General features: G+C 38.4%; 1 protein-coding gene across 4 annotated transcripts in view; it reads left to right on the top strand.

The window, feature by feature from the left end:
* The window catches only part of LOC131676886 (protein phosphatase PP2A 55 kDa regulatory subunit), a 94,984-nt gene that overhangs the window by 19,357 nt on the left and 59,164 nt on the right, over window positions 1–16,463 (top strand). For all 4 annotated transcript variants that reach the window (XM_058956266.1, XM_058956265.1, XM_058956263.1 and 1 more), the window contains 2 exons: window positions 3,345–3,861; window positions 15,232–15,507. In XM_058956266.1, coding sequence (XP_058812249.1) covers window positions 3,855–3,861; window positions 15,232–15,507 — 283 coding nt within the window. In that variant the 5' untranslated portion in view covers window positions 3,345–3,854. The remainder of the gene's footprint in view (window positions 1–3,344; window positions 3,862–15,231; window positions 15,508–16,463) is intronic.

Genomic DNA, 16,463 nt, shown 5'->3' with positions numbered 1-16,463 from the left:
CGTTCAACAAACGTTCATCGTTGGACCCGTGTTGAACGATTCTGCTACAATTTTTTGGACGTCTCAGTGGGTGGGATGGATTCCAGCTCAAATGAATCAACCGATTGAGTCGGAATCCCAGTCACCAAATTTTCTAGCTGAGACCGTTCTGCTAGATTTCTACCAGTCTTGGTTTCGCTCGCGTTTTCTGGCAAATTGTGACAGGAACCGAGTAAAACTCTGGCACAACTCGGAAATAAACCGTGCAAAGATCCTGGCAGTTCCTACCTGGTAGAATTTTAGCACGAATCGGGTAAAACATCTGACAAAGTTGTGGCAGGAAGCGTGCATAAATCCTGGCCGTACATTCCTGGCTGGATTCTAGCTAAAAGTATGCAGCATCGGTTAGTTTAATCGCTTCTGTTAGAAAAGGTTGTGGGATTTGAGCTAATTCTTTGCCAGAATTCTCGCACAAATCGCAGAAACTCTGCCAGAATTAATTTCGCTTTGCTCAACTTTTGCTAACTTTCTGCTTGCCACGGTGACTGGGAGGTTGTTTCCTTTGAGCTGGAATCCATCCCAGTAAAGTTCAGCAGGAAATGAACTGGAATTCTGGCTGGTTCAAGTTCGCATTCCGGCTCCAGTGACACAACTGATTCTAACTAGAATCGGTTGTGTCACTGGACCGGAATATGAACTGGAACCAGCCAGAATTCCGGTTCATTTCCGGCTGAGCTTAACTGGGATACTGATCCCACTGAGAAGCCCAAAAAATTGCTTCAAAATTAGGTAATACTTTCATGGAAATATTTAAGAGATGGCACTGCTTCAGTGGTGGTTATAGTGAATTTAAATGTATGGGAAAGATATTAAAACTTGGGATTTTGGAGAAACTATAATAATGTGGTTGTAAAATGAATACACATTTGATGCAGAAAAAATATGGGAACAGTTTGTAGAAGTTTATTTAGATACTTACTTGAAAATGTTCATATAAAATCTAAAAAAACTGTTTGCGCCCATACATTTTACTCATTGGTTTCCACCAAGAAAAGTTGAAACTCTTTCTCTCACAACTCTCTGTTTCACTCGTTTTGACAGCAGATTCCCTGCTCATCGCAATCGGAATGTTTTCTTTTAGAATTTAAGCGCAAATGTAACAACCGATTCGAAAACCGATTCATTCAGGATGGGTTGTTGCCTTCGGTTGGAATTCCATCATAAATCAGCCCATATTCCAAATCTCATTCCGAATGTAATTTACTGGGATGCGGATATTTTATGGTACGGACATCTATGTGTCGTCATAAAGAAGTTCTAGTTTCATGTATATTGCCGCAAGATGTTTAAAATATGGAAAAGCGCACCCTATCATATAACGTAAGCAGAAACGACATAAACTACACGGTTAAATAAAACAACCTGCAGAAAAGTTGTTTTAACTTACTTTTGAGTTGTGCGTCGCTTTCGCACTTATTAGTGTTGTCAAAAACAAAAAGAGAGATTCGACTCAGTCGAGGTCTTCCGTGGAGGAAGGTACTTTTGAGTTGTTTGGGTTGAACTCAAAATTAGGTAAATTCAACTTAAATTTGAGTATAAAAAACCTATCAATGAGTTGTAATTTTTGCCGTGGTTAAATGGAAACTACCTTCAACACGGTTTACCTAATTTTAAGTTCCCCCACCATACCACGAGATTGAGTCAAAGGAACTCAATTTTAGGTAGTTTTTCGTTTCCGTGTACTCAATTGTTCGACTCGGGTCCAATGATGGACGTCTATTGAACGTTTAGTTGGACGTCATCCAATGTCGGTCCAACGTACGTCCTTCATTGGATTAGAAGATTGTGAAACCTACCGTTCTTAGGGGGAATCCATTCAGGATTCCAAACTGGTTCCGGAATGAGTTTATCGGGTACTATGGATAAGCAGATGCGGCAGCGCTAGAACAGAATATTCATTCAATTTTTATACAAGTTTTATTAACATATTTGTTCGATGATAAATGTCTGTTCTCTGTGCTTAAACTATCGAAAGAATTTAAAAGCTAGCCAATGTTAAACAAATACAAATTTGTGTTTGGTTAAAGGTTACCCTGTACTGATAGTGATTAGGTTCAGATAACATCTATTAGTTCAGGTTAATTACACCCTACACTCTACTCATTTCAGTGGCGATCTCCGCTTAGCGGTATGATGAGCTGAATTAATTAATTTTATTGCCTATCTGAGTTTAACGTCGACGGAGATGCTATCATTTCTGGAATTGCGTTTCATTCGCATCGTATTGCGTTTATTGTTCATTCAGCGTTTGGATCGGAATTCTCGCTGATTTCCGTCAGCATATCTGCTCAAATGCAATACAGTCTCGATTCGCTGGCTGGAAACTATCTAACTGAACTGATTTTAATTGAATTTCTGCTATTGGGACCATTCACTTATTTGACGTCTAGGACACCAACACAGTTGCAATGTGTATAGACAACGTACATATAACGCGATGTTTACAATTCGCCATCTGATTTAATCTCATTTGGCAAAAAATTCCACCCGATTTAACCTAAATCTCGCACTAACGCAACTGCACATGGATTAGTTAATTGTCCAACGCACAGAGTGCCAAAATCACAGTTTGATTGGATTCATTTATGACAGTTAAACCCGAATCCGAAAGATCTGACAAGGTGTCCCCGCAGCTCGTACTGGATTTTATACTGCATACTTGCTGGAATCAACTTTGATTGGGTTTCTGAATGAAGAAAATTTATTTTATTTCTACATTAATTGAAATATTCAGCCACTTTAATTTTAATTGGTTTTCTGCGAAAATATAGACAAGTCCTTGTTTGACAATATTCCTTGACGATGGATTTAGCCACATGGGTTAGCATTTTTGACGGTTAACTCAGCAAAAGCATATTAGTCAAGGTTGTTGTACGGAAGGTGTGACCCAAATAATTCTGTTTGATAAAATAATTTTTGTTTATCATATTACGCTAAAAAAAAGTGAGAAAGAATTCAACTGCGTATCGTTAAGGTCAGCTGTATCGAAAAAGATAAAAAAAACAATGACCCAATTTTCAAAGCTATTATATTTCCGCCAATAAAAGAATCCAAAAAAGCTAAAACATTCCACTCTCTTGACATTTTCTAGAGGTCCTTTCAAGCATGAAAACGTTATTATTGTCAAACTTACCAAAAAGAGACTGTAAAGTCTGCCAAAATAGAAGGCCACGTGTATTTATATCAAAGATTTCTCATAATAGCGTATCGAATTAGTTAGTCAAACAATTCACCCTGATCTGTGTGCTAACTATGTAAGTCTCAAAACATATTAACTCTATTCCCGCACCCGTTCTAATCCTCAGGCCCCTCCCCGGTCAACCAACAGCAGCAATCATCACAAGGGACAACTCGCACCGAGCGCCTCGATTGACAACTACATCGCATGCATTCATTGCACGGTACCGACAACAAGTACAACCGTGTGCACGGCGGCCATCAGCGTTGCACTCGAGGAGAAATTGCAAAAATAAGGCCAACGGCCAGCCCTGTAGTACAACCGGCCGTTGCAGTAGGACAACACGTTTCGAAACAGCGTGACGGCGGTGGCGGCGACGGCACCGTGACTGTCATCCTCTGCGATCAACGGTTTGCTGTAAAGTTGTACATAACCTAGAAACATTGCACATTTCCATATATCTCCGAGTACTGCACCACAGCGACGGCGGACAGCATGTAAACGATTCGCGCGATCTCGGTCTGAATGTTGATGCGCGCGTGAATCTGTTTTCACGGCGGCTGACTGGGGTCATATTAGGAGTAGATGATTAATAATTTATGGTACAAACAAACCGCCATCAGTGTCGGAGCGTTCGATGAAGTGTAAGTATAAGATATTAACTTTATAAATAGTTTATTTTACTTGAGCGGCTTTGAATCGGAAAGGCTGTGCTGAGGTGAAGGAAACCAATCACTCGCCAGACAAATTTGCTCACTGATCGCATCCAACAAACTGTATCTATATCTGCCAATATTGTCAAGTCAATCAAACGTCTAGCGTCGATTGGTGTTCGGTGCGAAACAGGAGACCAGTTTGGTTGAAATAAACAAGTTCCGAGCGGACGCGAATGCACCGTTTGCGCAAATTGGCCGCCATTTGTGCGGATTTCGGACGTGGCACAAATCAGTAAACAAATCAGTTTAGGTCACCGTCACATGTGCTGTTGTCTTTAATAATGCGCACATGTATTTATAGAACAGTGACTGATATCTTTCATCATAAAGTAAATATTATCTAGAGACCCCACTGTGGGGAATTGGTAATTACATTATATCAGCGCAATCCTTTTGTGACTGCGGCGTTTGGGTGTACTACGCATGACATACCGTGCGCATTTCACAATAAACGTTTCCAACGTCCAACAAAACACGCGCCTACTACAATTATTTTCGTGTCTGTTGAAGAAGTTGACAATCTGAAATCAAAACGAAAATATTTTCGGTTGTTGTTTCCACAATGGTTTACAGACGATGCGCAGTGCGTAATTGTAGTAGCGTTACATCCGGCCCCTCATCGATATCTTTCCATAGTGTTGCTGAAAAATAGGTATAATTTGTATTTATTGTTTTCCCGATTTACAAGGATTTGGTTCTGCAGAACACGGAATATCGCGTTATGGAAAACGTTGTGTGGTGTAACACATTTCACCCCGGAGGACTACGTGTGCTCTGCTCATTTCACAGAGAAAGATTACAAAAATTCGATGAATAGAAACCAAGAGTTTGAACACAAAATGCAATTTACACTATGACTATATTAATATATCCTAAACTTTGTGATAGATTGAAAGAATCGGCAGTTCCTTCCATTCATATAGATTATTCTGTGGTGAATACCTGTGTTCGAGACACACCGATGGAAACTGAGCCCATTATGTTCAATGGGGACGAGATGGAAGTTGCAGGTGAAATAACGATCGATGATTCAGCAGTGCAGGCTGATGCTGTACTGGAAATCCACGCTAAAAGACAAGGAACTAGTTCAGCAACACAGCAGATAAAGAACGAACACGACTACCCCTTTAATCCTGCGCGGTATGTGTACATGGCGGGGAAACTCCTTGAGCTAACCGAGGAAAATGTGAAAATGAAGGCGGAACTACGAAAGCAAAAACAAAATATGAGCAGGAAGAAAATAGCTATGAGAAAGCTTCGCGAAGAACTGACAGTTTTGAAAAAAGTAACAGGGAATATGATGAGTTCATTGAACGACTTAATATTAGTTGAATTACAGCGGAATAAAAACAGATAGTGTCGTGGGGCGAGATACTCGGAAGCAATGAAGAATATGGCGCTAGTTCTTCAGTACTGTTCAACTAAAGCTTACAGGCACATGCGGAAATTTTTTGCTTTCCCAGGACTAAGCACAATCCAAAGATGGCTATCAAAAATTGATATTAGGCAAGGATTTTCTTTGACGGTATTAGAGCTTCTTAAAATCAAATCATCTGTCCTACCAGAAGACGAAAAATTGGTAACGCTATTCTTGGATGAGATGGCTATAACCGAACGAGTTGGCTATATTCCCAATGCTAAGCCAGATTATTTCACCGGGTTTCCAACCAAAATACCTGGTCAGAAGACGCTAAATGTCAAAACTAGAGCGAAATCGTCTTTAACATTGATGATAAAGACACTTAAAAGTGGTTTTAAGCAGGCTATAGGATATTTTTTCTGCAACAATCTCACATCAGCCGAATTGAAAAGAATCGTTGATGAGGCTATTTCACTGATTTTCAAAACTGGATTTATCCCAAAAGTTATAACATGTGATCAAAATTCGACTAATAGAGCGCTTTTCACGAAAGAGTTTGGCATTACAGAGAAGAAACCATATTTTGATTTGATCATTTCACAGGTCCTTGAGAATAGCGATCATAGAACGAATAAAATTTATTGCATGTATGACGCACTTCATCTTCACAAATCATGTAGAAATAATCTACTGAAGCACAACGCAGTATGGAATGGAAAACTGCTCTGTTAAACATATCGTGGATCTGTATTGGGAAGACGTGAAAAATGTTCCACGAGCAGTCCCAGGATTGAAATACGAACATATTAGACTAGCCCAATTTACTGAAATGAACGTAGGATTAGCAGCCCAAACGCTCAGTCACTCCGTGACAGCTGGGCTGAAGGATTATGTTCGTACTGGTAAATTACCAGAAGAGGCTTTGAATACGGCCGAATTTTGTGAGGATTTTGACCAACTATTCGATTTAGCAAATTCATTGAGTTTGTACGAGAAAAAGGTAATGGATGGAATTGCCATAATTTATGTTCAAATATGTTCAATTATTTTGTAGGAATTCAAACGTGCAATTACATCAAACTCTGCTCAGTGGAATTTCTTAAACAAAATCGAACAAAAATTGCAAGCACTTTACTTTGTCCATCAAGAATGTACAAACATCACGCAAGTAAGATATATTGAGTGAACTTTAAACGGCGTTATATACTCTATAAAAATTTACACACTAATCAAAAAATACATTTAAATTACATTCTACAATCGGCTTCACTTTTCACAAAAACTGCATTCTCTCATACACAATCCGTCAGTAGCGTTTTTAGCTTTCTATATAAAACGTCGCTAATACTCAAAAGCAATTTCCCTATAGTTTATGAAGAGAGAGTCCTAATTAGTTATCGCAAACATCGTTTAAAGTTCTGCAACTTTCGTATTTCTTCGAGCTTCAACTTCAAATCTTGAACACAAACTTTTGAATATATATGTTTGCACATTAAAATCTTTTTTTTTTGTTAAATTTTATGTTGTAATATCGCTTCAAATTGCGCGATATGTGCCAAATGTCTCAACCTGCATGTTTTGTGTCTACTGATTAATCTGCTACTTTAGGTCTGAATCAATATAGTCAAAAACGAGTTTAGAGCTAAATTGATAGCCCGAACTATAGGTTTTCAATAGGGTTCGTACAAATCCAGCACAAGTATCTACAGTAGCTGATTAAAATACCGCAGTTGATATGCCCAAACATAATATTTTGTAAATATGAGTTTTTTTTTTTTTAAATTAACAATTAATTTTTTAACAGGAAAGTGAATTCAAGAGATTGATTAAACATTCAAGACAACCCTATTTTGTTCAAGGCTGGCTCATGTATATATCAGCATTAAGAGAACTGTGGGTTGAGCTTAGTACAATCCATAAGTTCAAATTTTTAAGAATCAGAAATCTTTCTCAAGATTGTCTCGAACATTTTTGCCTTTCTCATATAAAGAAAGGCTATGCAATCACTGTAAAAATCGACTTTTTAACCGAGGCCCGGAGGGCCGAGTATCATACACCATTCGATTCAGTTCGTCGAGATCGGCAAATGTCTGTGTGTGTGTATGTATGTGTGTGTGTGTGTGTGTATGTGTGTGTGTGTATGTGTGTGTGTCATTTAAACTCACACAATTTTCTCAGAGATGGCTGAACCGATTTTTGCAAACTTAGTTTCATCTGAAAGGTATAACGCTCCCATAAGCTGCTATTGAATTTTTAGTTGATCCGACTTCCGGTTCCGGAGTTACGGGTTGAAGAGTGCGGTCACACAGCAAATTCCCATATAAACTGGTACCACCATAATGTTCAAATGATGTAAAACATATTAAAATTGATGTAACATTACTCTAGTTTGCGGGTCTGGATCACTAATGATCAATCAAAGCAGCTTTGACCACATTGGCCACCTATGACGGTTCATGACGCCCTCGGGGAACCCGCCAAGTTCCTAAGCTAATATCACACCCATTCCACAACGAATTCTCTACCGATTTTTACGAACTTAATTTTCAAATGAAAGATACAGTAATGCCATTGACTGCTGCTGAATTTCATTCGGTTCTGACTCTTGCTTCCGGAGTTACAGGGGTGTTTGTAAGGATACACTGGAATTTCCCATATAAATCGGTACAATCGTAATACCTCAGAGGCTAAAAACTATTGAAATGGTCACCAAATTACTTCTAATCGTAGATCTAGATCACTGATTGCCAATCAAACATTCTTTGAATATATTGTCCACTATCGACGATTCCGGAAGTCTGGAATTCCGGGCATATTACACAATTAAAGTCACATCGGTTCATCGGTGATGACTGAACCGATTTTCTCAAACCAAGTCTCAAATGGAAGGCAAAATATGCAGTTGAGTATTGCGTAGCCACCCCTTCCCCCCCCCCTCCCCACCTTGCCCTTACACCTCCCTCCTTCATTACTCCCCTCTTCTTGGATCACCCTCACGCCCGGATTTCCTTCATCCACCCCGTATACCGAAATAAGATGAAGGATTTCTGACGCATCCTCCACACCCACTCTACTAAACCCCCATTCCCTACACGTTCAAACGCATTCCACCAACCTTTGCAAATTATAATCACATGAAGATAACATTGAACTCATGCTTATTAAGCTAATTAAATATTATTCTTTTGCCTTTCTTATATAGAAAGGTTATGCAATTGCTCCAAAACCCGACTTTCTAACCGAGGCCCGGAGGGCCGAGTCTCATATAACATTCGACTTAGTTCGCCGAGATCGCAAAATATCTGTGTGTATGTATGTGTGTATGTATGTATGTGTGTATGTGTATGTGTGTATGTATGTGTGTGTATGTGCGGATTTGTTAACAAAATGTCCACATCGGTTTCTTGGAGATGGCTGAACCGATTTTTACAAACTAAGATTCAAATGAAAGGTATAATATTCCCATAGGTTGCCATTGAATTTCATCTTCAACCGACATCTTGTTCCGAATTACGAGTTGAAGAGTATGGTTACAAAACAAAATTTGTTGATTTTTCCAAATCGGTTTCTCGGAATTTTCTGAACCGATTTTGACAAACTTAATTTTCAATGAAAGGTCCATCAGCTGCTGTTGAATTTTGTGTGGATCCGAGTTCTGGTTCCTGAATTACAGGGTGATACGTACGATCACGCAGCAAATCCCGATTCTAACGAATTCTGCGATGAATGTAAAAAGATGATTTTTTTTCCAAAATGTAAACACAACTGTTGAATTTGTAGATCTAGGTCCCCAACAGTCATTCAAAGTCTCTTTAGCCACACTGGCCACCATCGACGGATCCGGAAGCATCCAAAGTCAGAATAACGGTTATATTGGTTTCTCGAAAATGGCTAGATTTGCTCAACTTAGTCTCAAATGAAAGGTGTTGCGTCCCCAGAAACTGATATTAAATTCCATCTCCATCCGACTTCCAGCACCGGAGTTACGGGTTGTGGAGGTCGATCACATAGAAAACTCCGATTCAAACCGATACCGCGATGAATGCAAAAAGGTGCTCTTATATATACTTACCAAGTGTAATAAGAATGAAAGACATTTCCATAAAGTTATATTGTACGAACCAGCTATTAAATCATAGTTTGGAGAAATGAGAAAGGCACAATTGCACCTCTAGGTGGATTTAAACAGGTTTTTTTCAATCATTCGTTGGTGAAACGGGAACAATAATCACCCCGATTGCTCGGAATTCGCGTCAGCCTATAAATCGATAGTGATTAACCAACTTCTTGCACCTAAAAGAATCGGAAATGTAGAGCCAGATATAAGCAAATATATTCTGGCAAATGACGATATTCGCAAGTTAAAGATTGTGCGGGAAAAAATATTTACTCGTGCAATCTGACAAGGAAATGGTCAACGTAGAAGAAGATATATTTGATACAAATCAGTTATCAAGCATACACTGGACAACCGGATGGGCTTGCAGCAAATTAAAACACAGCGTTTGTCTTCAAAGGGTAACCAGCAGCAACGAAAACATTTCCTCTTCCCATTCCGCTTTGGCTGATTTTAAACGTTATAACGATCGAGTACGAATAAAAACAAAGAAATTTTCAAATATTTTCAAGCCGTGTGCAAAATATTTGAACACAATTTCGAAGAATTACTTGCACTAGATACTGTCGGAGTCAAAGAAGAACTCATTGATATCATTCAAGCCCTTTTCAAATATCCAAATGTGGAAGTATCCACAGATTCAGTGTGTCATGAAGCGGATGAAATTGAAGCAGACAATATACTAATCATGGATGTTCTCTGTGTCCCGTGTGCAATACTTATAACTGATAAGTATTTAAACATGCTCATTTCCTGCAAACTCGGACAAATTAACAGCGGTTTCCAAGCTAGTAGTGACACAAAGAAAAAATCTAAGAAAAATGAAAAATCTAAAAAGCTAAACATTTCAATAATAATCAGGAACTACAGCCTGATAAAAATAGAGCTTTTAAAGGAGAACGTACGGTCGCAGTCTCTAGCATTTCCATTGGTTTCATTTATTTCAAAATTTGTTGCAGGCCTTTTCCTTGAAGTTCGAATGTCGTATTAAATGTTCGTACAATAACAAAATCATTTGAAGACAAATAAATAAATAACTTTAATAAATTCCAAGATATTTGAAATCATTTGCAAATACATTAATTTACTGTCATCTTTGGTAGATACGAGTCGAGCGCTGAATTGGTTGTGAAGACACATCATAGTCTTGATACTCGTACATACAGCACAATTACAAGACCAGTTCAATGATTCTATGGACATCAAAAATATTTCTGATCGCCTTTTCTCGATATCATCAGACCAGGGTTTACATTAAGATAAATTGTAATGTTGGTTGGTTTATAAATTCACTCTACTGCGATTTATCATATAAATGCGTCACCATCTCCATGTTCAACTTATTAAAGTATTTGAATATAACTAAAATTGATTTTTTCAACTATTCGAAACCTTGTCGAATGGTACCGAAATGACTCGAAGAATTACTATCAGTAAAACCGCCGCACCAGCCTTTTCAATGTCCTGTACAATTGCTTTAAACTACCTGAAAATAATATCCTGATATTAAATCAGCATTTCTTAAGCAAACAGTACGTAAGATCGGCGTTTTGGACGTTTTACATTACCTTAGCATGAGCAAGCCCGTTGATGGTAAGCAATTTTGGATAATTAAACTGATATATGTACAGCTAGAATTGGACTACGTTTTCTCGTTCACGTGAGCAATGGAGAATATGTACTTTACACAAATGATGAGTATCGAGACACCGCGGTAAAAATTCCACTTCTCTTATCAAGCGATATTGAAAGTTCAAAACATAACATGTGTTTACGATGCCGAAATGAAAAATAACAAACCGAAAAGGTAACCATGCCGACGCTACACATTTTGAAACTACACATTTCTGAAAAGAACAGAGACTTCGTTCGCCTTACGGGCTCATTTGCACACCCATTTACCGATAGATAGCGCTTATGGTGTCACCGATATTTCTTTGTGAAATGAAAACTGTGGGGTCTCTAGATAATATTTCCTTTATGCTTTCATGTTGATAATCATTTTAGACACGATTGGGTGATTAAATGCAGAGTAAAATTTCAACTCAACTTTCTAAATTTAGCAATATATGGTTCCGATCTCAGAAACTTTAAAGCAATTTTTAATTGATGTTCTACGGAAAGGTAAACAAATCCTTGTTTGACGCTATCGGTCTTACTTGACAATAGTTTTAGCCACAGATGTTATCATCTCAGTGAAAGTTTTTCACGAAAAAAATGTAAATTTTTGAAACAATGTTACCTTTTATTAATAACGTTGTTGATATAAGAGAAATCTATGCATTCGTACACAGTAGCGCTCCTCTAAAACCTCGAAATACCCCGAACAAATGGTTTATTTACCTTCAAATTTTAGCGTCGATTCGACTCAATGATTAGGTCTTTTGCAGGTGTATCGATAGCTTTGGAACAACTGGCAAAAAGTATAAAAACAATCGGGAATCCTTCCAATTTCTCCGGGTTTGAACTGGATTATTATCGGACCGATCCAGTGTGCAGCAGTTGCAGTATTTGTAAATAACACACGCCTGCTAGATGCATCCGTTTCGCGTCCTCAGACAAAATATTATCTCGTCGCAAACCTTTGTTGTCAGAAATAATTTACAGCAGCACTTGAACTGATCAAGCGCATATCTGGAAACGCTTCTAAATTGTATATGCTAACATTAGAACATGGCAGGGTTGCCCCTTCGGAAGTAATCGCAAAATTACTGCCACTTATAGTGCGTGCGCTCGCGTCAGAACCTAGCTGCTAGCGGCTAGACGAGCGGCAGTACAGGTGCTCAACTCTGTGGGCATTGAGTGATAATTATCATTTATCTTAATTATACGACTTGGCTCTGCCCCCAATGCGAAATGCTGAGTTAATTAATCATAAAACACTTTGCCCGCTTTGACTTAGTTCTGATCTCAAAATCGACGCATGCGGCACCTAGTTTTCGCGTGCACATTTTCGGTTTGTTGCATATGCAAACGCACATGGAAAAATACATATTCAGTCGTACACAAAATTGGGTCCGGATTTCCCCCGAGTGTTTTTTGATATTTAGGACATTTAGCCAAGTGCGTGTTTGATCATTTCCGGTGCAGCTAACGTTAACGACACGTAGTCTAGCTTTTTTGTTTTTATTTTTGTGCGTGATATTATAAATGAATATTATTTTATTTGATTGAAGTAATAAGACCACACCTTCCATTCAACCTCCCTAAACCCTATCCTTTTGTTGGGTTAACTGTCAAAAATGTGGCCAAAACTATTAGGCAATCCATTAGACGTTTGTTTGACAATTCAGCGGTGGGTTCTGTCAACAAGTCTACTCCTGCGAACAGAAAAACTAGTCCGACAACCAACTTTTGTTAGTCCGATGCGTTTGATGTTGGATCGAATCAACGATATTGTCGGACGTCGCACCCCTCGGAGTAACGTCAGAATAAGTAAACAAGAAATAATCAGCTGATCAGAAACGTCTCATGGATTGGAATGACACTCGTTTGTTAGTTTGGAATATCACTGACAAATAATCATGACAGTTGTCTTCACTCTCCTTACATACACTCTGCTAAAAACGGTTCAAGATAAAGATTAGCAGATTATTTCTCTACACGTTCAATATTTTTGTCAATACTAGAGAGCGTATTGACAAAAGTATTGTACGTGTAATGGAAAAAAGTTGTATTCACGATGTGGATTTCAAACGGGACTGAAATATTGTAACAATATCGTCAATACTGGTATTGACAAAAATGTTGAACGTGTTAGGCCCGCTTAACCCTCCGGTACTCGCCCCAAATTTTATAGCACGAGCTCTCGCGCGTTGTACTTTGTACAACACAGATAGTCTTTAGAATACTTCGTGATCCGATCATTTGGAGCACTACTTTCTTCTGCATACTTGGGCAATATATAATGGCCTTTCGGATGGGTGAATGAACATGACGAATTCTACCTACCGAAGCGATACACTGAATAGTTTAGGATTCTGCCACTAGGTAGCGCTAGTAGGCATGCATTTTCATGATTTTTGAATCTCAAGATTGCAACTATTTAGACGTGAAGTGTCTTTACCACAGTATGCCAGTATAATTCATATCATAAGTGAGCTATAGGATTTTCGAATCAAATCAGTAAGTTGAACAAATTGATGAAGAATTGTTTTTGTTTAGCATTTTTCTGTATTTAGGAAGGTTGTATCATTATTTGTGTGCGTGCTATAAGAAGCCTCTTTTACCGATTACCATCGTGAGTGGTTGATTGGTGTTACAGAAATAGTACACAGGAGTTTTACTACTTCCAAATCTTAACCCTTAAAGGCGCAAAGCAATTTTTGTCAAATTTTCTGAAAATTGTCCTACAGTTTTAATACGTCACTATGATAATTTTGAGATGGTTTTCACAATGTTGTTTTAAAACAACATTGCGCATTTAAGGGTTAATTTCTTTGCGTACATATTCCAAAATCATAAATGAAAATATTGGTTTAGTTGAGTAAGAGGAAAGTCATCTGACAGTTTAGTGAACTTATTTTCGGATAATCATCAATTTATTCTTTCCCTTGGTGACATTCACCATTGCAAAGAGTCAGAAAACTGAGATACAGTAGAAAAAATTAGATGCTCAAGTTTACTAGCGCCTCCTATTGGAAGAATCCCATATTATTAGATATACCACCTCGAAGGTTTTGATCTGGTGAGCAACTTTGCCGAATGCACTGACTCGCCAAAAATCAGGAAATTAAGATTCATTAGGTTGAACAACTGACATGCTCACTAGCGCCGGCTAACGTTAGTTTTCTGATGCAGCCGTTATACCACCTCATAGATTTCGATTTGCTTAGCAACTTCGTCAAAGATACTGACTTTCTAAAAAATCTAGATCTTGAGATTCAGTAAACTGAAAAAATAACATGCTCACAGGCGTCATCTAGTGGCAAAATTTTATTCCAAACTATTTTATCTTCCATTGAATAGCTCTTGATCTTCTGAACAAGTTTGCCGAAGGATGATCGAGATCACGAGATATTTTGAACAGAATATTGTCTGGTCGAACTTCCCACATCGCGCGTTCTATTGGTCTGGTTTTATCAAACAATTTCAGATTGTATTGTTCCACTTGAGGTATATCAGTGCACCAAAATCAATGTATCTTGTCCAAAACATGATTTCTGAGGAATACATTGGAATTTGGCATTGATAAATGTCTTTGCAACTAAATGGTAATGAAAAATCCCAAAAGGGTTGTACAAAGTACAGCAGCGCAATTGCTCGAGGGCTAATAAGGTTGTCCTTTACCTTTTCAAATGTGTATATAGATATAACAATGTCGGCCATTTTTCAATCTGTGTGACTAACTGTCAATTTAGCCAAACTCAACAGTGATTTCCCAATGAGATATTAAGTCAGCACCAGAAAATACATTATCTCGAATACTCCTGGAAATCCCATTCCCTATTATCTTTCAATAGACAATTTTGGCACGACTTAAACGTTTAAGATGGACGTATGCTCTCTGTGGTTAATTCATGCAACGAATAGGGTGTATTTTCCATGTGTTTTATATACATCACATCAAATAATGTGGCCTGATTTAATAAAAAAGCATGGCAAAACACTACACTTGAAGTACGTTTCTTATCATTGCGATCAGTTTAGAAACTGGTGGCAATCAACGCTAGTCGACTGCATTGCACAAAATCGGTAGTTTACATATTGGGTTTAATAATTCTATAGGCAGTATTGACCTAATTCTATTATCTATTCAAAGTTGGTCATAAGCATGCGTTAAAAGACAAGTAAATTCAATCTCTTTCCTTTCGACCCACAGCCAAAGTTCAAACTAGCATAAGACAAAACGCTCCCTCGCTGGGACGATGGGGTCGTTCGACGACGGTTCCCTCCAATCCAATAAGTATACCAGGAGGAGGCGGTGGCAGTCCCGAATACTTCAGCGGGGGATCAAGCCCACCGTACGGTCCGAACTCACCGCCACCAATTCCACCACGGCCCGTATTGCGCCAGTCCAGTTTTACCAAGATTGGCTACATGATCAACACGGCGGTCAATGGGACCAAGAAGCAGTTTATCAGTAGCAGTAATGCGGGTGAGTAACTAGTTTTTTGGTTATAGATGTTTTTTTCTCCGCTATTATTGTGAGGTTCGGGATAGTCTAGTATTTAGTTGAAATGTTGCTCAGTGTCCGACCTAAAGACTATTCACGGTCTGCTTATGCTAAAGGAATAAACAGACCGTGAATAGTCGTGTAATGAAGAACAAAATTTTCTTTATTACATACATCAATTTTCCAACTCTTAAAATGAACCAGTACACGCTGCGTTACACAGCGGTACTTTCCGAGCCCGTGCTCGACCGGAATGACATTTGGTGCGCTCTTTGTTTACCTGGCTGATCAGCTGTTCATAGGTTTTCTAAAGAACAATAACTGTTGATCAGCCCTTTGTTTACTTGGCTGTTTACGCACCAAATGTCATTCCGGTCGAGCTGGGGCTCGGAAAGTAACGCTTGTAACACAGCGTATTTTGGTTGATTTCAGAACGATTTCAAATTTATTTCCTTCGAAAATGTAACCAAACGATTTAATCGTTGTAGGATACCACAACCCACTGAGACGTCCAAAAAATTGTTTCAAAATCGTTCAACACGGATCCAACGAAGTCCTTCATTGGACGATTTTGAAACCAACCGTTCTGAGAGGGAACGCCGAGATGCCAGATTTGAAGATTTGTCTTCATTTTGAAGACATTTGAAATGTGAAGACGTGTTTTTCAAAGAGAATAGTGAAAGAGACGAAGAGTGAAAATCAGTCAAAACGGCAACACTCCCTTTATGATGATTTCAACACTAGAATTTTGGCAACCGCTTCTACAGGCAGCACTTTAAATGACTCCTATTATATTTTGAAAACAAACCGTATGTCGATCGATGGATTTGTTTATCAAACGATGTGCATTTCGAAACAAAGAGATGAAATAATTTTAAAGCTTATTTTTACTCATACATATACTCTAGAATGCACCTTACAATCACGATTGAACTAAA

The sequence above is a fragment of the Topomyia yanbarensis genome, chromosome 1, assembly GCF_030247195.1.
Source record: "Topomyia yanbarensis strain Yona2022 chromosome 1, ASM3024719v1, whole genome shotgun sequence".
Taxonomy (NCBI): domain Eukaryota; kingdom Metazoa; phylum Arthropoda; class Insecta; order Diptera; family Culicidae; genus Topomyia; species Topomyia yanbarensis.
This window is presented reverse-complemented; position numbering and strand designations above follow the sequence as displayed.